General features: G+C 37.9%; 1 protein-coding gene across 1 annotated transcript; it reads left to right on the plus strand.

Annotated features, from left to right (window-relative positions):
• Positions 1–3,365: 3,365 nt before the first annotated feature.
• LOC127435495 (rab GDP dissociation inhibitor beta) lies at positions 3,366–21,890 on the plus strand. Its single transcript, XM_051689047.1, has 11 exons — positions 3,366–3,502; positions 16,557–16,664; positions 17,072–17,171; positions 17,484–17,618; positions 18,643–18,841; positions 18,994–19,125; positions 19,532–19,631; positions 19,733–19,904; positions 20,058–20,202; positions 20,304–20,358; positions 20,609–21,890. Exons 1-11 carry the CDS (start codon positions 3,458–3,460, stop codon positions 20,762–20,764), a joined length of 1,347 nt encoding a protein of 448 aa, XP_051545007.1. The 5' UTR covers positions 3,366–3,457; the 3' UTR covers positions 20,765–21,890.
• Positions 21,891–22,450: the final 560 nt, after the last annotated feature.

Consider the following 22,450-nt stretch of genomic DNA (forward strand, 5'->3'; position numbering starts at 1 on the left):
GAAGCTCTAAAAATGAGATAAAGTCAGCATAAAAGTAATCCATCCCCCAGTGGCTTAATCAATGTCTTCTGAAGCGATCCAGTTGGTTTTTGGTGAGAACAGACCAAAATATAACTCCTACAGAAGAAAGAAAGTCAGACACATCTGGGATGGCTTGAGGGTAAGTGATGAGAGAATTGTCATTTTGGGTGAACTGTCCCTTTAAGCCTATTTTTAAGATTTACTCATTTAGATTTTATTTACAAAACCTTATTTAATTTCAAAATTAAATAAATACTTTTTTACTCATTTCAAGTTGATGGAATTTATTATGAAATTCAAATGAACAAATATTGAAAAAAAAAAACAAGAAATATATATATATAAAATGATGAGCCAAAACATTATGACTACCTGCCTAATATATTGTTGGTCCTTCACGTGCCGACAAACAGCGTTGACCCGTCGAGGCATGGACTCTACAAGACCTCTGAAAGTGTCCTGTGGTATCTGGCACCAAGAAATTAGCAGCAGATCTTTCAAGTCCTGTAAGTTGCGAGGTGGAGCCACCATGGATCAGACTTGTTGGTCCAGCACATCCACAGATGCTCAATTGGATTGAGATCTGGGGAATTTTGAGGCCAGGGCAACACCTTGAACTCTTCATCATGTTCCTCAAACCATTCATGAACAATATGTGCAGTGTGGCAGGGCACAACCTGCTGAAAGAGGACACTGCCATCAGGGAATACCATAAATTGGCATGAATGTTTAGGTAGGTGGCACGTGTCAAATTGACGTCCACGTGGAAGGCCGGACCCAGGGTTTCCCAGCAGAACATTGACCAGAGCATCATACTCCGTCCACCCGCTTGTCATCTTCCCACAGTGCATCCTGGTACCATCACTTCCCCAGGTATATGGTGCACACATGCACGGCTGTCCACATGATGTAAAAGAAAACGGGACTCATCGGACCAGGAGACCTTCTTCCACTGCTCCAAGGTCCTGTTCCAATGCTCGTGTGCCAATTGTAACCACTTTTGACTGTGGACTTGGCACTCTGACCAGTCTGCGGCTATGCACTGTGTAGGGACACATTCCTCCTGTAACCATCATTCAAATTTTCTGTGACTTATGTTACAGTAGACCTTCTGTCTTTCCGGACCAGATAGCTTTCGTTGGGACAGCCTTTGTTGCCCTTGCACATTGATGAGCCTTGGGCGCCCAACACCCTGTTGCTGGTTTGTGGTTTGTCTCTCCTCGGACCACTGTTGGAAGGTACTCACCACTGCTGACCAGGAGCACCCCACAAGCCTTGCTGTATTAGAAATGCTCTGACCCAGTTGTCTGGCCATAAAAATATGGTCCATGTCAAAGTCGTTCAGGTCTTTATTTCTGACCATTTCTCCTGCATTCAACACGTTGACTACAAGAACTGATTGTTTGCTTACCATCTAATCTACCCAGACCTTGACATGTGGCTTTGTTAGGAGATTATCAATGTTATTTGCTTCACCTGTGAGTGGTCCTAATGTTTTGGCTCATTGGTGTATATATACACTGATCAGCCATAACATTAAAACCACCTGCCTAATATTGTGTAGGTCCCCTTCGTACCGCCAAAACAGCGCCAACCCACATCTCAGAATAGCATTCTGAGATGCTATTCTTCTCACCACAATTGTACAGAGAGGTTATCTGAGTTACCGTAGACTTTGTCAGTTTGAACCAGTCTGGCCATTCTCTGTTGACAGGGGCATAGTTCCCAGGGGGGATTGGGGGAGATACTCCCCCAGTAATCAAAACAAGCAAGTACAACCCCCCAATATTTATACCATGATCAGTGGAAACATGTAGATGCTTCACGCTGCAGACCAAACCAGCCCATCTAGCACCAACAATCATGCCACGGTCCAAATCACTGAGATCACATTTTTCTCCCAATTCTGATGGTTGATGTGAACATTAACTGAAGCTCCTGACCCGTATCTGCAAGATTTTATGCACTGCACTGCTGCCACACGATTGGCTGATTAGATAATCGCATGGATAATTGTTGGTGCCAGAAGGGCTGGATTGAGTATTTCTGTAACTGCTGATCTTCTGGGATTTTCATGCACAACAGTCTCTAGAATTTACTCCGAATGGTGCCAAAAACAAAAAACAACCTGCGAGCGGCAGTTCTGCGGATGGAAATGCCTGTTGATGACAGAGGTCAACAGAGAATGGCCAGACTGGTTCGAACTGACAAAGTCTACGGTAACTCAGATAACCGCTCTGTACAATTGTGGTACAACAACTTTTGGGACAGTTTTTATTTAAAATCCAGGGCTGATTTCTCTTCCCCGTGTATACACTATATGGCCAAAAATATGTGGACATCCCCTTCTAATTAAAGAGTTTGGTTACTCCATTAATACCAGAAGATAAATCATAATTCTACTCAAAACAATGGCATTCTAGGGCATTCGATGTTTCCAACTTTATGGCAACAGTTTGGGGAGAGCCCTTTTCTATTCCAGCATGAAAATTCCCCTGTGCACAAAGCAAAGTCCATAAAGAAATGGTTTACTGTGTCTGATGTGGAAGAAATTGACTGGCCTGCACAAAGCCCAGACCTGAACCCCACTGAACACCTTTGGGGTGAATTGGAATGCCAACTGTAAGTCAGGCCCCATCGCCCAACATCAGTGCCGGACCTCAGTGATACACTTGTGTCTGAATGGGAGCAAATCCCTGCAGCCATGTCACTACATACAGTATTGTGGAAAGCCTTTCCAGAAGAGTGGAAGTTGTTATTGCACCAAAGGGGGAAATCGATGCCTATGGTTTTGAAATTGAAGGTTCATCAAGCACATACGGTGTCCACAAACTTTTGGCCACATAGTGTATATTGAGTGTAGCTTTACAACAACCAAATCAAGTTGTAATGTTTTTAATTCAAGAACCTTTGATTTCTCCAGAATGAACAAACTACAAATGAAGATTTTGTACATACATAGCAGCATTTACAGCCAAGCCCTCATGACTATGTCAACACATATCTCTCAGGCTGGCTGAAACAGGTTCTCTCCGAGGATTTGCCTGCATTTGGCTCTATCTGTGTGCTCAGAACAAGTTTATCATAGATATTCATAATGTTTATTCCCAGAACATAATGCAATAACACGTACCTAACAATGCACAGCAAAAATTAAGTCTACTTTTCAAAGCCTACTATCCACCAGTGTTCACTGGCTACTACTGTGTCAAGCAGGTGACTGTGAGTAGGGGGCGGAGTACTTCGCCTTGATCTTGGTGATTGACAGCACGGCCTGCCAATTGCGTCTTAGAACGAGACTACCGTCTTAGCCCCGCCCACTCCCGCCAAACCCACTTGGGTGACGTGACAGCGCTCTTCTTTCATTTCCAGCTTTGCGAGATCTCCATTTTCTTCGGGCCGACGCAAAGGAAAAGGGTATTAAAGACGAGGAAAAATGAATGAAGAATACGACGTTATCGTGCTGGGAACTGGACTAACGGTATATAGTTTTTGAATAACCCATTTATAATCGAGATACGCATAGTTAAATAATTTAAAACTGTACAGAAAATGCACAGTCAAGGGCTGTTTCGTTGTAGCAAGCTGATTTCTAACATGCTAAGTGTAGCATCATGCTCTTCAGCAACAAGTCTAACAGAACGGGAAATGCTAATTAGCAACAGTACTAACGTTAGCCTCAGGCTAATCAGCTTCCAGTCTAATTGTATTGGATATGCTAACCATGTATGCTAACTTTATCATCATTACTGCTGGGTTTTCTGTTGGCGCTCTGGCTAACGCTGCCTCACAGGCCTCAGTTACAAAATTGTGTTTTGTAAAGACACAACCCATTTTCTAAAGCATTTATTAGTTATTGTATTTCAGGTTAATAGCGCCTCACAAATGCTCTTGGTTTAAAACGATGTTTTGTTATTTTAGTGTGATTTTTTTTTTTTAGATCAGATAGCACGCTTGTAATGAGGCTTTCATATTTTGACAGAGCCAATTAGACAGCCTGGGTTCTGCTTCTGAGCAAATAAATGATCACTAGTTAAAAGAAATGGTTTTGGGTCGTACTTATCTGAGATATTAGAATAACGTGAACGTGCCATATTTATGACTGCGTTTTAAAACTGTAACTTCTATGCTTTCGTCAGTGCAGAGGTGTTATTCCACAAGACGCTGACTTCATAGTTATTTTAAGGGTGGTGAAGGGAATTATTTCATCTTTTTTTACTTAGAAATGCAATGGCAAAGTAGTGTTCTTCCCAGTTTGAGATGAGTAATTCGCCAGTATAGGGCAGTAAACAACCACACCCTCAAACCAAACAGAAAATCCTCATTGCTTTGTCCATTACCTTACATTGAAAGTAAAGTATGTTTATTTGATCACGTTGGAAACTCGATGAAGATTACAAACTAACAATCAGGAAGTTGTTTTATGCTAATAACGCCGATGACATGATACATGCATGCCATAACCCACATCCTCTGGGTGCTTACCATGAAATAGCATTATCCATAGTATACATTGTTGTAGACTAGGCTGTGGGACGTAAATCTTTACTTGGAGATTATGCATTAAGCTTGACTGGAAAAAAACTCGTGATGAGAATTACTCCTGAGTCCTGACTTCAACTATACTTTGCTTTGCGGCCATAATCATTTGTTTTGGGGGACTGTCCCTGAACAGCTTCCTCCTTTCAGTCATAACACAAGGCCAGGGTCAAGTCCACAGTTTCAATTATTTCTCCTCTTGAACTCTGCCTTAAACATAAAGGTACATTCAACCCAATACACATGTATAAACTGAAGTTAATTTGTAGTCTCAAAGTCTGTAGCGTATTGATTTTGGATATTGAGTTGGCACATTTGACTTCTTTTACTATATGTAGGGCCAAATTACTCAAAATTAAATAATTATAGAAATATGTGAAACAAAAATTAAATACATAATGAAATTGTAAAAAAAAAAAAAACTATTCAATTATTACATTAATAATTAACTCACTAAATAAATCAATACATGTCCCTTGTATTTCATTTTAGTATTAGGGCATTTTTATTTTACAATTATCTTTGAGTTTATTTTTCTTCATGTCTTTTCATTTTCATTTTTAGGGTTACGGCTATCAGCATGCCACTTGACAACAGTGGGCTTTACCTTTCAAAGTAGGATGTCCTCTTCCGTAACGACCCTCTCACAGTATCTACAACTAAGCCAATGTTACAGTCATTAATGGCTTTTCTTTCATCCAACATTTCCCTTACATTCTCTCTATGGGTTAAAATTAAGTTATTGTCAACGTTTTGGTTGGCAACTTCATCTACAAATCTCTTATTGCCATAGTTGCAGAACTTGCAGTGTGAAAAAAATGCTCTTAAATTCACTAAAGAGAAATGGATTTTAAAAGGTTTTGGTGTGTGACGTGCTGATAGCCGTAACCCTGAAAATGGAAAGACAGGAAGCTCATGCTTAAATGAAAAACCAACCCAAAGATGATGCTAAAATGAAAATGGACGCAAACGAACACTAAAATGAAATACACGGGACCTATATTTATTTATTTTGTGATTTAATGATTGATTGATTTTTTTACAATTTCATTATGTATTTAATAATTAAATTGAGTAGGTTGGCCCTCCATATTATTATGGGTAGAAATGGTTTAATGTGTTTAAAGAAACCTTTGCGAATTGATTCACTTAAAACCGGAAACAGGAAGTCTGGGAACTTGGAAGCTGACAGTAGACATTTTGTGCAAAGGTGATTTTGGCTATCAGTAGAGCGCCAGAAAGGCGTTGGTCCACACCACAGAGGAACTGAGACTCTGAAGTCTTGTGTTCAGTTCTGCAAATCAGACATGAATGGTAAACTGTTGTTATGGGATGGCATGTGAGCGATAAATGAAAAACAGTGTTCCGTCTTTGCTGTTTTATGAGGAATTCCTCGCAGTTCCTGAGGCCATGGCCCCCGAAGTGTAGTACAGCTCTGGTATTACATGGCTTATTGCATAATCCCTTTAGCCTGAGCGAGCCAGTTTGGTGGCTAGAAGTTAAAGCATTGAGTCTTAACTGAGCAAATGTTTCAAATGTACTTTTCAAACATTTTGGGAAAGCAGTTGTTTCATTTATACATATTCTGTAATAACAGGAATTTGTATAGCAGCATTATGCACACAAAAATAAATTTTAGGGGGAAACATGAGATGCATGCAAGCTTATAGGAACAGTTCACCAAAAAAATGAAAATTCTGTCATTTGCACAACCTCATGTTTCAAACCAGTGTGATGTACATTCTTCCCTGTTACACAGCAGGTGATAAGGCAGAATGACAGCCTCAGTCACCATTTTCTTTGCATCAGTCACCATTTGCATTGCATCTTTCCTTCATTTGATGAAAGTGAATGGTGACTTAGGCTGCCATTCAGCCTAATCTCCTTCTGTGTTTTACGGAACAACACGAGTAAATGATGACCTTTTGAATGAATTATTTTCATTTGTGGGTGAACTATGACTTTTGACAATGACCTTTATCAAAGTATCCACAATATTCCTGACCATCTACTGGGCGGTGCCATGATGACTTGGATTTTTATTTATTTATTTATTTATTTTTGGTTGCTGTCTTCGTAAGAAACAATGTAAAAACTACCAAAATGAGTAATCCAAACAGAGAACAACCACCATTTGAGTGATAGTTGGAGTAAAAATTAGTTCAGGCTCAACTTGTGCAGTTGTTGGCTCTCATAAAAACTATCATAACAAAGGTGTTAAGTGGGGCTGCATGACTGACAAAAATCATAACTGTCTATTATTGCCCTTGATATTGTCAATGATTAATGTCGATTAAAAGATTAAATTACTCTAACATCACAAAGTAGGCAATCGCGTGGTTCTTCAGAGTAGCAGATTTTAATGTGGATATAAGCTGTGCTTCAGTTTTTTTAATCATTAAATATTGTAATTTGTGTTAATGTTAGGCCTAAGAAAAGTTATTTTAAACGTGTGTGTGTATGTGTGTGTGTGTGTATATATATATATATATATATATTATTTATTTATTGAGGTAGGTTTTTCTGAATTATTCACAAAATGCCTTTGTGACATGTAACAGGTTAATAAATACACATCCTCATGTGTAACACACCTCTAAAACCTGAGAAAGGTGGCATAAAATCAAAAACTGCCATCAGACATGCAATATGTGTATTTACTGCTTAAATTATTGGTCCGCGTACAGTAAATAATATAACCCTATTATCAATATTAATATCAATATTCAAACTTATTAACAGCCGATTTAAATTGACCAAGTTAACTACTGTGTTCCGTAAGTGCTGTGGTGGCGAGACTACCCAAGGGCCCTATGAAATCCGTTTTATTTTTTTCCCAAATTTCGTATTTTCCATTTTATTTTCTCTGAATTCTGGGTTTTAAAGTTTAATTATATTTTATCATTAAAAAAACTGTCTAATCAAATAAATTTATACTGTAGAATTTTAATCAAATGAAAACAATTTTCAAAATATTATTGCATTATTTTTATTAAATGAACAGCATCTATACTGATCCTCATCACAATACAAAACACAACATTTGAGTTTTATTTATTTTGTCAAATACAGTGCTGCACAGTAGAGCATCACAGTATCAATGAAAGCAGAAAATAAAATCTTGCTTGTGAGATATTGCTTAGATATAATGTAATAATTATTGATATTATCATTATTATTACTACTACATTAAATATAACATTTTGCTATACAGAAGTAATATATTACTGTCGCATTTTTTCCTTTTCAGCCATCTAATTAAAATGGACTTTAATTTTGAAGTTTTGGCGGAGAACCAGATGCTTTAAACTAAGGCTTCAACTAATGATTATTTTGATAATCGATTAATCTAACGATTATTAGAATGATTATTCGACTAATTGGTGATTATTGCAACGGTTAATCATTAACTCTTAACTGATTATTCAGCTTGTGCCCAGACTTAAAAGGTTGTATTAAACTTTCTTACTAACAATAAAGAGGACAAAATCATCTTTAAAAATACCTCTAAACAACATTCACTGAATTAAAGGGGGGGGAAAATACTTTTAAGTTTAATTCAGTAAAAAATTAACTGCAAAAAATCCAATTGTTATCAAGTGTTTTTGTCTTGTTTTCCATTAAAATTGTCTAAAAATCCTTAAAACAAGATACATTAACTTCAGAAGCAACATATAAGATATTTAGGCTTGCTTTAAGAGAGTGTATTATGTATATGTGTATTTTTTCACTTGGTTATCTTTCTGCGAAAGACAAAATATATTGTATTCAATCTATTCTCTAAAAGCAAGTCTAAACATCTTATATGCTGCTGCTCAGGTGAATGCATCTTTTTTTTTTTTTTTTTTTAAAGGATTTTTAGATATTTTAATTATTTTATTCAACATTCTCAGATAACAATTTTTTCTTCTGCAGTATAGCTGCTAAGAAAATGTACATTGTTTTAAAGGTGTTATAGATATTTATATTGGAAAACAAGCCAAAACAAATCAAAAACTTATTTTGTTGTAGTGTATAATGGGGCGAAGACTCACCTTTCTGTTCACTTCAATCCATCTTTAACTCACAGAAAAACACTCTCCAAACCAATTTTCTACACGATAACAAATGCGCAGTGACATATATTGTGATTCAATAAGTCGCGAGCCATTACGTTATAATCTAGCTGCATTAAGTGTGCGTGCTCGAGGGATGAGCGTCCCCGTGATAGTGTGCCTCAGCCGTGTGCAGTTTCAATCTCAACCCCCCTTAGATCGGGACACTTCGCGCAACTCATAGAAAAGGCACTGACCGCACACAGAAATGACAATTTCAGAGTTTGTAGTTATATACATGATCTGTTTCCATATTATAACTTTAATAAAGCTATAACGCATTAAATATAACTACATTATAGATGTAACGCTTGGGTGTTTCCTTCGGTTTGTGTATAAGCAGCACACATTCACTTACTGTTGAAGCTCGCAGCTCAGCATAGGGCCCTACTACCTATTCATCCTGGTAGATCTTCGATAGTGATCTTGTTCATGTAAGATCATCGTTAGATAATATTTGGCCTTAACAGATGCACTTTGGGAATTAAAAGCTTTTGAAAATATTTTGAAAATTTTAAATCTGCCATTAGCAGCTGTGGGGCAAATAGGTCTTATTAGAGCAGACACGATAATAATGACGGCGATTCACGAAATACGCCATTCATGCCATATTCTTTATGTTGGCTTTACCTCCAAAACAAGCTTAAAGCTGTTACTTTATTGCTATTTTATACAAATCAAATCCATATTGGCCTACTTATTAACATGACAAAACTAAACTTATTATATTTTTAATAAATTGTACATAAATCGAGCAACGAGACGAACTCTTCCATTACTGAATGACTGTAGCTGTCACTCACTGCAGGTTTACGGAATATACTGTGTAGAGTTCTGCACTCTCGCGAATGGTTTATTTCAAACAAAGCTGTCTAATCAGCATAATCAATTATTTAAATCGCATCTGTGCCTTGATTAGAACAGGAGCATTATAGTTTTGTTGTGTTGCTCATTTGCAGTGTATTTACCATATATGTTGCAAGTGAGTGGCGCAACATGCAATGAATCCAAAATAATTCTAAAGTGCTTTTCACTTTTGTTTTTCAGTTTCTTTTCGAGTGTCAGGAGATGTTCTTGGAATTAATTTTCATGTGCCATCGCGACCAGAGGTGAAAGCAAGCATGGGCATCAGACTGTTTAAATCTTGCACATTAGGATCAGTTGTCATTACTGATAGGACGAAGGACCAATTTAAGCAACTCTGATTGGCCATTGCCATTTCATTGCTCAACGGACATGTCTGTAATCGGTTAGAACACTCAACCCCTGCAAAAACACGTAAATAAAAACCATTTCAACAGGAGTTTTCACAATGAGATAATGGTGGCAGCTGTAATCGCAATTAGTTTTCCAATTGTGTAGACCTAGTGTTAATGATGCAACGTAACTAACTACCCCGGTACATGGATGCGCTCTCGCATGATATGCGTTCATTCATGTCATTTAATATTATTATAATGCCATAAAGCTATGGTCTATTAAGCTGGACTGTGGTCCATTAAGCTATTAATTTTCATTTATCTTGACAATAAATTTTTATTGTATTTATGTATCTTTTGATTTTACTTGGTTAATTTATCATCCATCTCCGCGCCTCCCTTGACAAGCTCTGGTGCCCCCTAGTTTGAAAATCGTGGACTTAAACCAATGCGAGTGTATGTACAAAGAAAACAGGCTTCCGTTATGATCACGGAACACTTATGCATTTAGGAAAAAGGTGGATTGAAGCACTTTCAATGAGGACAACATTTAACTTGTCATTTTAACCTGTTATTGTAGCTTTTGCAATAAAGTACGAACACTTGTTACTCTTTGTAGTTCTCTCTAGGCATTGACAGCAGGTATGGTATTGTGTAGATGCTTCTATTTCTCCAAACAATGTGATGAATCATCTGCAGTGAATTGACTGGCAAAGACGACAGACAAAATGGAGATCTAATCAAAATTCAGAGGGAAGATGTGAAAGAGTGAGAGAAGTGACAAGCAGCTATGCAGAGTGACAGAGTCTGATGACTTCTGTCATGATGATAACATGCTGACAGTCACAGTCAAAGCTCTGGATTCCAGCAGGTATTCAAAGTAATGAAAGAGGAAGATGAATGACAGAAGCATTGCTTTGGCCTTTCATGTGACACAAGCCTGATTCTTTAGTTAGTAAAGAGGCTGTTGTGGCCTGTTTGGCTCTACCATACATTTTTACATCCAACGTTAACGTTTAACCCTTATTGCTGCTGAAGAGCCTTTCTGACTTTAGGACACAGTCATTTCAACATTTTTCCTTTAGTAATCCATAAACTCAGCCTTCATGGGGCATATTTTTGGCAGTCCTCCTATTTCAGCTGAGCTTTTTTCATGAACAGCTGAGATGAAGATATCGATTTTTGTCTAAAGTGCTAGGATAAGAAATTGGATTTTTTAAATGTAAAACAGCAGTTTGTTTGGGGTTTTTTTTATCGGAGGTCCAAAAAAAAGTTAAAGTCTTTTCAACCACCTTTTTGGTGTACATTGATATGGTGGTTTCTCTATTTGGTTGTGAGGGTTTGGACTGGGTATTGTTTGTACATTATCCATAAAGTCAGTCATAGACCGATGGGTGAACTAGCAAAAACATACACAATTTCTGTTTGTAGTTATAGTACATTGCTGCATATTCAACAGCCTAGTGTTAAATAGATCAACTGAGATGTAGCCAAGATCTTATTGTGTGTAACCCAGTCCTGCTGCTATCATTTTGAGATGAAATCCAAAACCAGCATTGATCCTTCTCAATAGCTCCTTATCGCAGTGATTCAAAGCAGCCTCCTTATTTAGGCACTCTACTTGCATATTTGTAATGCTAAGGCTCTGGCTCACCTCCACTTTGGATGGGTATTGTTGCGAAAGCTTGCATAATTCAAATGAATGTGTGCAGTAATTTGATTTGTGGACACAATGAAGAAAGCTGTGTTGTTGCTTACAGGCCTTTGAGTTTCTGTTGTTAATCACTTTGAGAGATCATGTTTCGTTGATTGTGTTGTTCAGTGGCCTGCGTTTTGTGTAAAGTCCACTATATCACATGATCTTTAGGTCTGTTGCTTGTGCTACAGCTAGGCTAATCGTTAATAATGGCTTGTGTGAGAAAATAATGGTTCAGCATAGGGCTGTCAGCTGGGCTGAGAAACTACATTCAAATTTACCTTAAATTTGACCAGAATTCAAATGAAAGATTTATTTTTTATTTTTTTATTGACGTTATCTAGTGGACTTAGAACAGTGTTTAGATCAGTCTAGACCACTAGATCAGTTTCTCAGACTTGGTCACGGACAGCAGGGAAAGAACAATGCCATGGTTCTCCCATTTGAAGATTTTTTGGCGGCTGCCCAATGATAGAGAATTTAATGATAATATAATATTTAATGAAGAGATTATTTAATGATAATCTTGCATTCAGCTAAAGTCTTCTCATCTGGACTGAGATATTTTCGCGGTGCGATTAAAGCATTCACGCGAGTGTAACGGTAGGCCTACCAGCTCGCGCTAATGATCTGCTCTGCTCTCTGATGCACACGCGCAACTACCGGGCTTCCCTCGATATTGCGGCGCACAGACCTCAAAACTGATATGACCCATTTCAATTCTAGTGAGACTTTTTTAGTTTAAAGCGTTACGGAGGAAGTCAAGTCAAACCTCTCAAACAGTAGGCTGCCCTGACATGCCATACAGCACTGAGGAAAAGAACAACACAGTGCTATACGCTAAAAAAATAAATAAATAAAATACACACCACCTTTACAAAATTGTTTCATGATTTTACACGAGTAAAAGTAGCTGTTATATTTTGACATATAGTTTCACATAAAATAATCTATAGGTAGAATCTATTAGACCTCATTTTTAGATCAACAGTGGCAGTTGTAGTTAAAGTTTCAAAATGTGTTTCGGCTAGTATTTTTTTTTTTTTTTTTTCATTAGTATATATATTATTATTATTATTAGCCTACTATTATTTGAGACTAGCTATGTTGACTTAACCATGGTGATGAGGAGCCTTTCCACCTGTGCAATTATGTTTGAATGATGTTTGAAATGAGGAAACAAATGGGAAAATGATGGGCTCATAACATATAAATAAATATGCTCTTACATTTTTAAAAGGGGGGAGAGAAAACTTCCTGTAGCTTTTGTTGTTGACATCAATAGCAAAAATAATGTAATTTGATGCATGCCCTTATACTTAAACCATGAACAAAACTATGCAAGATGAAAGGAAATGTGACTCAGGATACATTAAATACAGGTTACATTTTTACTATGGTGGGTTGCCACTTGATTTCCTATGTAAAATCTGGGTACTGAAGCAAAACCAGTTGAGAACCACTGCACTAGATGTTGCTATGAATACATACAGTTGAAGTCAGAAGTTTACATACACTTAGGTTGAAGTCATTAAAACGAATTTTTTTAACCACCCCACAGATTTGTTTAGGTTTAGTTGTTTAGGACATCTACTTTGTGCATGACATGAGTAATTTTTCCAACAATTGTTTACAGAGATTGTTTCACCTTTAATTGACTATATCACAATTCCAGTTGGTCAGAAGTTAACTGTGCCTTTAAGAAGCTTGGAAAGTTCCAGAAAATGATGTCAAGCCTTTAGACAGTTAGCCAATTAGCTTCTGATAGGAGGTGTACTGAATTGGAGGTGGACTTGTGGATGTATTTTACCTTCAAACTCGGTGCCTCTGCTTGACATCATGGGAAAATCAAAAGAAATCAGAAGACCTCAGAAAAAAAAATTGTGGACTTCCATAAGTCTGGTTTATCATTGGGAGCAATTTCCAAATGGCTGAAGGTACCATATTCATCTGTACAAACAATAGTACACAAGTATAAACACCATGGGTCCACGCAGCCATCATACCGCTCAGGAAGGAGACACATTCTGTCTCCTAGAGATGAACGTGGTTTGGTGCGAAAAGTGTAAATCAATCCCAGAACAACAGCAAATGACCTTGTGAAGATGCTGGATGAAACGGGTAGACAAGTGTCTATATCCACAATAAAATGAGTCCTATATCAACATAACCTGAAAGGCTGCTCAGGAAGGAAGAAACCAATGCTCCAAAACCACCATAAAAAAGCCAGAATACTGTTTGCAAGTGCACATGGTGAGTTTTGGTGAAATGTCCTCTGATCTGATGAAACAAAAATCTTAAGTGTTTGGCCATAATGACCATCATTATGTTTGAAGGAAAAAGGGTGAGGCTTGCAAGCTGAAGAACACCATCCCAGCCATGAAGCATGGAGGTGGCAGCATCATGTTGTGGGGGTGCTTTGCTGCAGGAGGGACTGGTGCACTTCACAAAATAGATGGCATCATGAGGAAGGAAAATTATGTGGATATATTGAAGCAACATCTCAAGACATCAGCCAGGAAGTTAAAGCTCAGTCGCAAATGGGTCTTCCAAATGGACAATGATCCCAAGCATACCACCAAAGTTGTGGCAAAATGGCTCAAGGACAACAAAGTCAAGGTATTGGAGTGGCCATCACAAAGCCCTGACCTCAATCTGATAGAAAATTTGTGGGCAGAACTGAAAAAGCGTGTGTGAGCAAGGAGGCCTACAAACCTGACTCGGTTACACCAGTTCTGTCTGGAGGAATGGGCCAAAATTCCAGCAACTTATTGTGAGAAGCTTGTGGAAGGCTACCCAAAACATTTTGACCCAAGTATAAACAATTTAAAGGCAATGCTACCAAATACTAACAAAGTGTATGTAAACTTCTGACCCACTGGGAATGTGATGAAAGAAATAAAAGCTGAAATAAATAATTCTCTCTACTATTATTCTGACATTTCACGTTCTTAAAGGTGCAGTATGTAAGATTCAGAAACCCTTGTTATTAATGACACCTGTGGTCGTTAAGTGAACTGCAGCCAGCTACCTGTTGTTCGTGATGGTTCACATAGGGACACAAGCGAGCATTGACCAAAACAATGACGTAACGTACCAAGAGCTCAATTTAGATTGCTGTTCAGAAACAAGATAGAAAGCCGAAGAAAAGGAAGACAGCTGATAACCCATTAATCGGAGGTTTAATAAACAGTTTATATAGTTGAGAAGATAAGTTTGCATTCTCTTGTCTCAAATGTTCACACCCGTTCATAATTTATCTAAATAAGAGAGAACATTTTTTTTTATTTAGGACTGCTCTTCAGAATCTGCATTACAGATATTTACATAAAGTATAGTATGCATATAGTAGTGTTTGGTCTTCTTGAGCATCAATGAATGTGTGCACCTTGTGTAATAGTTGTGTACATGTCCCTCAATAGACCTTTTTCACACTCCGGGTTTTGGAACGTGGAAGTAAATGATTGCAGGGTGATCTTCAACAGCAGTGAACGGGAGACCACAGGAAATCTTATTTTCACTTAACCATTTGCTCCAATAGCAAAAAAAAAAAAAACAAATCCACTATTACATTTGAATGACTTTCCAGTAGACAAAAAAAAACAATAGAGAGCGGTGGATTAAGACAGTCAGATGGGAGAAGATGCCAAATTTACTGTCACTCTCTCAGCAGCTGTAATAGAAACCCCTTCGCAGCTGTGTTAATTCATTTTTTAAAACTAATTCCAGGGTAATATAACACAAAGCATAATGTTATAAACATACACTTAATATTTAAAAAAAAATTATCATATAAAAAGTTTGCTAGATTTACGCTGCTAAATAAGGCAGAAATGCGTCATCACAGTCTGTAAAAAGGTCTATTGTCCTAAGTGTCAAATGTTTGAGATATATAAATTGTTTTAAATTAGGGTTGCACCGATCTGATACCTGGATCGGGTATCGGTCCGACGAGCCCGATCTAAATCCGATACTGTGTGTTAGTCATGTTCGTTACAGTCAAGCTCCAAAAATGATATAAAAGAACCATAAAAACACCATTAAAGTAGTTCATTTGACTCGTGCATTTTATTCAAAGCCACTTGAAGATGTGCGATAGCTCTGTGAATCACAAAACGCTGTGTTTAATAAGTAAATGTATAGTATGCGCAGCGCCAGCACGTTAGTGAATGGTGCTGCTGTTGACACAATCTCACGCACAAGCTGGTGATGCACTAGCGGCTATTTTTAGCCTTCACAGCGGTGCGCACTATTTGAGTGCTACTTGGTGTGTTTTGGGCTTATTTATACTTAATAAATAAATAATTCATTTGTTTATTTTTGGGATTTTGGTTGAACAAATAACTGCATCTGGGATTTTATCCATTTTGGACTATTTCCCCGCCATAAAAGTATAAGAATTGTTTTTGACTTTCTATAAATCAGTTTTAAAGACTATCTGTTATTGGGCTTTTCCAACACCTTATCGGTATTGGCAAAATCCACTATCGGTCGACCTCTACTTTGAATAACGTAAATGAGTCAATCTCCCTTAAACTACTTATCTATTTGTACATATCGGGATATTTCGCAATAAACGTAAAATATATTGTTTCTATGCTTATCAATAGTTATATACCCATCTTAATAATATAATTCGTAATGCTTCATGGGATTGTAGTTCCCAGTGCAGCCCTCATGAAAGACTGTAAGTACACAACTTTGTACCTTTGTCTTTTTGTCTGATTTTCAAATACTTTTATGCCTTAAAACAAAGTTTGTGATGATGTGATTCACCACGGAGCTGGTTGGTTTTGTTCATGGCTTACAACTCTTTTATGAAGGACTTTATGAAATGCCTAGGGGGAAAAATGAATGGGAAAATTACTTTCGGAACCCAGATGACTGTTAAAGTGGACAGGCACTGTTGCGCTCTATAATCATGACAGATTTTTATTTTTTATGGTTTGGTCAGAAGTCCTGCTGCATGTGTCTTACATACTGTATGTTGTACTTTGTTTCCTGTAGGAATGCATCCTGTCTGGGATCATGTCCGTGAAGGGGAAGAAGGTGTTACACATGGACAGGAACTCATACTATGGAGGGGAGAGTGCCTCCATCACCCCTCTGGAGGATGTAAGTCTCTGTTTGACCTGTTTAACCTCTAACCCCACACTGTTATCTAAATTTCTGTAGAGGTTCTGTCATTTTACCCACGGTCATGTTGTTCCAAACTTGTATGACTTTCTTTCATGGAACACAAAAGGAGATGTTAGGCAGAATGATCGCCTCAGTCACAATTCACTTTTCTTTTTTTCAGTACGGTGGAAGTGAATGGTTACTCGGGCTCACATTTTGCCCAGCATCTCTTTTCATATGGGTTTGGAACAGGATTAGAGTAGATGTAAATGATAATTTCATTTTTGTGCAAACTATCCCTTTTTAAATTTAGCATCATGGAGCTATTATATTATTGAAGTTTGGTCATGGGAAAGACTCTGCTCTTAAGACTTTGCTAACACTGTTTCCCGGTGTGTTTGTAGTTGTACAAGCGCTTTAGCCTTCCAGGCAGCCCTCCTGAATCCATGGGAAAGGGTCGCGATTGGAACGTGGACCTTATTCCCAAGTTTCTAATGGCCAATGGTAAGACGCAACAACATCCCACTCTGTACATAAACGCTTCAGTCATCACTGCTAGGAATCTATAATCTCGGCCAAATACCCAGCACATTCAGGATCGCTCTGCGCCAGGTGCTGCTGGATTCCTCAGTCACGCTTATCCCGTTGCTTAGCAATTTCCTGTCATGTTTGAAATGCATCAGATATTTAAGGAGAATTGTAGATTGATGAAAATATTGTTTTAAAGAGGAAATGCAGGGGGTGCGTGTATGTAGTTAATTACTTATTTTATCATTTTTGAAGCCTCCAATGATACATGTGTCTTTGCATATATAGGTCAGCTGGTCCGTATGCTGTTGATCACAGAGGTGACACGTTACCTGGACTTTAAAGTAATCGAGGGCAGTTTTGTCTACAAAAAGGGCAGTATCTACAAAGTGCCCTCTACTGAGACTGAAGCACTGGCATCCAGTAAGTAACATTTATGTAGTTATTACCACTCAGATTTGAATTCTTGCATGAAATTCCAGCTATTTGTTATTAACTATAGCAACTATAGCTAATGGCGATGAAATGAAGGAACCTTTTTAATTTGTTCAGGAACATACTACCTGTCTTTCAAGAAGTCAAGGCCAACTTAGCCTCACAGAGCCTTACTTTTGACCAAGTCTGATCCACTTTGCAGATTATTTTGGCCAGGAATCACAGATTTAGTCAGAAAGAGACTGTCTAGTTTAATAAAATGTAAAGCCATCAACCACAGTTCATGTTGTTTTTATGTGCCATTTAGGGGCGAACGCTGAAAGCAAAACACAGGGCCAGTAATTTTTGGAAACATTTGTACAGAAAAAGAAATTGGCGGGAGTGTTTAGACTTTGTAATCAAATCTGCTGTGCAAGTACTTATTTACAAATATAACTTTGCTATTAATTACCTCAAACAAAACTGTATCATAAAGATCTGATGTTATGAAGACAAGTGATTCGTTCTTTTTCAAATGTCCCATACCATATAAACACGACTTCATTTCAGGACAGACTGGTAAAAACGGGTGCACCCCGACTCCTGGAAGTTGCCTGCCAGTCAGAATTGAGCTGGCAAATTTAGCCAGCTCTTGCCATTTATTTATGCTGTGGATGGTTCAAGGGCATACCATCTGAGGCTGAGACTGTAGCCAAGTAGTTCTTTCTGTGATATGGGCATTGAGTGTTTTATTTTCTGAACAGATGACAAAGGTTAGTATGACAGCTAGAGGAATTACAATCAAGTGCTGGTTTTAGACATCTCACAGCACTCACAGCCCTTTTGATTAATTTTATACTATAATGAAATTAGTGTGGGGTGTAAAACTGTTTTGTGGTTCCTCTTTCATTTTTGCAAGCTAAGTTCGAGATGCTTGCGTGGTACGTTCCTAAAACAGAAGTAATCTATAGTTAGATCTACCCAAAAAGTGTGTATGCTTTTGTATTTGAAATGTATGTTCATTATCTTTCAGGCCTCATGGGACTTTTTGAGAAGAGACGGTTCAGGAAGTTCCTCGTGTTTGTTGCCAACTTTGATGAAAATGACCCAAAGACCTTGGAGGGAGTGGACCCTAAAAAAACCACCATGCGGGATGTGTACAAAAAGTTTGACCTCGGACAGGATGTCGTCGACTTTACCGGCCACGCTCTCGCACTCTACCGCACAGATGAGTGAGTCAAATCTTTGCTTCAGAAGTGAACTTAAACAATGTTTATTTATCCCTTATGAAGGAAGGGAACCTTGAATGCTGTAAAAGCAAAACGCTTTCTTATGTGCTGAAGTTAAACCTGTTTGTGTGTGTTTGTGCTCTTTATCCATCCAGCTACCTGGATCAGCCCTGCATGGATACGATAAACAGGATTAAGTTATACAGCGAGTCTTTGGCACGGTATGGGAAGAGTCCATATCTGTACCCTCTCTATGGTCTGGGAGAGCTGCCCCAAGGCTTTGCCAGGTGAGATCTCCAACTTTATCCTCTACCCCAAACATTCAGTGTAAATTATTTCAAATGACTTTCACTCACCATATACACGGTGTGTGTGTGTGTGTGTGTGTGTGTGTGTGTGTGTGTGTGTGTGTGTGTGTATATATATATATATATATATATATATATATATATATATATATAAAATAAATACAAGTGTTATAATGAGTGAAAATCTTGGGTGCATAGGCCACAAACATTGCAGTGTAATGATAGTTCAAGCTGGAATACTTCTTTTGGATTGCCAGTTACAGAATGCTTTACAGTATACAAAAAGTCATTTAAACAGTAATGTGTGACTATTCTGTATATGTGTGATGTGCTCCAGTTGCAATACTTTTTGCAGGAACTAGAGGTATGTTTTTGTCACTTGTAGATTAAGTGCCATTTATGGAGGAACCTACATGTTGAACAAGCCCATTGAGGAGATTGTCGTAGAGAATGGCAAAGTGGTGGGCGTCAAATCTGAGGGGGAGGTGAGTTTCTGTTGTAGTCTGTGAGTTGTGAATGTATGAAACCAGATACAGAATCATCATAATGTTTTTTCGTATTTAATATTTATATTCCTCGTGGTCAGATTGCACGCTGTAAGCAGCTGATTTGCGACCCCAGCTATGTCATGAACCAAGTCAACAAGGTGGGCCAGGTGATCCGGGTTATCTGCATCATGAGCCACCCCATCAAAAACACCAGCGACGCCAACTCCTGCCAGATAATCATCCCTCAGAACCAGGTCAACCGGAAGCATGGTTAGTTTGACAGGAAGCTACAGCACTCTAATCTTTACTGGTTATTATTCAATCAAATTCTCAGATCATTTTATTCTTTTTTTTTTTTTAATAAACATTGTTTATTAATATGTTCAGTGTAGAGTTTTAATTAAAGATTATTTTTTGTTTTAGATATATATGTGTGCATGATCTCCTACGCACACAACGTGGCAGCACAGGGTAAATATGTGGCCATCGTCAGCACTACTGTGGAAACCAACGACCCTGAGAAAGAGATCAAACCAGCCCTGGACCTTTTGGAACCAGTTGAGCAAAAGTATGTTTGTGTGTTTTGTGCTTGCTGATATCTGAAGTTTACCTTGGTGTGCATGTAATCAGATAAAGGAGATAATCTCGCTGGGTGTGATCTTTTTGCAGGTTTGTGAGCATTAGCGATCTGTATGCACCAACTGACTTGGGAGCTGACAGCCAGGTAAGTGCTCTGGGCACAACCCCCTGATTGAAGCAAATTTAGTATGTACATATTCAGAAAAGTTGTTGTGGAATTGAAGTAACTTAACATTTTGACAAAAAGAGAGTGAAAAATTTTGTCTTGAGAATAATGTGCAATGGTGAATTGTGCACACTAAACCAAGGACATTTATTAAAGGAAACGGTTTGTGTTTATTTCATGCTGTGTTTATGGTGCTATCCAATAAATAAATGTTTTTGTCTCCATCTAGATCTTCATCTCTCGCTCCTATGATGCCACAACCCACTTTGAGACAACCTGCGACGACATTAAAGACATCTACAAGCGAATGACCGGCACAGAGTTTGACTTCGCCGAAATGGAACGCAAGAAGAACGACATCTTTGGAGATGCTGCCGACCAGTAAACTAGTTCCAGCTGCTCTTGAATATCGGATATTCAGACGATCATAATCTTAACATAAAAAAAAAAAACAAAAAAAAAAAAACAATGGCAACCAAATTGGGCAAGCTGGCTGTCTTAAGTGTATGTTTTGCCCATAATGGAATTTCATGTAAACAGTTAAAAATTTAGCATTTTCGGGGGAAAAGGTTCTGCAAGTCTGCTTTTTATAATCAGGAAACTAGATACATTTTGCACTGATTGTTTATCAACGCCCTGTATTCAGTTACCATCATGTGGTCTTTATTTCAACCTGCTTAGACATGGGGTGTGTAAAGTCCAAAAATGCCAAATGATCAGATGTATTCAAGTGATATGAAGAAATGCATATTTTTAAAATGACTGGTGTGGGCTGTAAAGGTAACCTTCCAAATACAGAGGGGGATCAGGTTTGCAAAATTGTAAAATGATCTGTTGAGTTTGGGCAGGTTAACAGAACATGTTTTCCTCATTATTTTTAGAAGAAACTATCTACTACCAAGACAACTTCCAGGGAGTCATTGTTCTATTTTCCTACAAACTACAACTGGTGTTTAAACTAGTTCAGAATCTTTTGTTGGAAATATCTCCAATTTCTACGTTTACAGATCGAAGGGAAGTATCAAGCACACAGTGTAGATAATCTTTTGTGTAATTGGTGTCCAACCAGGCAGTATTCGTTTTGCAATATGCTAATGTAAAGCTACATTCATTTGGCCTAACTGACCCCCTATTAGCTGTAAATTGTGCTAATTGTTGGAATGGTGGGGTGCTTTGGTGGTGTTTCCCTTCAGCTTTGCATCTCTTTTCTGATTGGTTATGCATAATTCTAAGGCCACTAAACAGGGAGGCTATCACATGTCAATGGGAAAAGCTGCTTGTTAGGGGAGCTCTCCTCTCTCATCTCAGAGCAGAGAGAGGAGCAAGCAGTAGTTGCTGAGTTCTCCTCAGCAGCTTTGATGTGTTAAGAAAGGACCAAAATGTCTAAGGCAGTATTGACATGACCGGGGCCCTGTGCAAATTGTCACCAATGTTTTAAACAAATGCTGAACGAATGGGGCTCAAATGATTTCTGTACTGCGAAGTAAAAATGTTAACTTGTGGAAAACTGAGTTTGTTTTGTTTCTTTAGACATTTTACCAAATACATAATGTTCAAAAAGGAAGTGCCAATAAGGCACCAATGTGCTGTATACTAATATATACATACACACCCACAGGGTTGGGGAGTAACGGGATACATGTAACGGGATTACGTATTTAAAATACAAAATATAAGTAACTGTATTCCACTACAGTTACAATTTAAATCATTGGTAATTAGAATAGTTACATTCAAAAAGTATTATGATTACTGAAGAGATTACTTTGCATTTTATTGTCATTTGTTTCATTTAATATTTAGTCCTTTCAGATGGAAAACATTTATACATATAAATGATGCGATCCAAAGTGCATTTCATCACTGAGACGTTAAGGCAGGTTTATCTTTTATTTAAAGTGACTGCATTAAATCAACTGAGCATTAATAAGCTTTATTAGTATAACAATATTATGTTTTGCCATTCAAAAAGATTATATATTTAAAGTTGTGATATTGGTTGTGAGCTTGTGCTATTTCTAGGACCGAGAGTGCCAAACTTTGGAGGAACTACATCTCCCAGAATCCGTTG

Source organism: Myxocyprinus asiaticus, chromosome 45 (assembly GCF_019703515.2).
Source record: "Myxocyprinus asiaticus isolate MX2 ecotype Aquarium Trade chromosome 45, UBuf_Myxa_2, whole genome shotgun sequence".
Lineage (NCBI taxonomy): Eukaryota > Metazoa > Chordata > Actinopteri > Cypriniformes > Catostomidae > Myxocyprinus > Myxocyprinus asiaticus.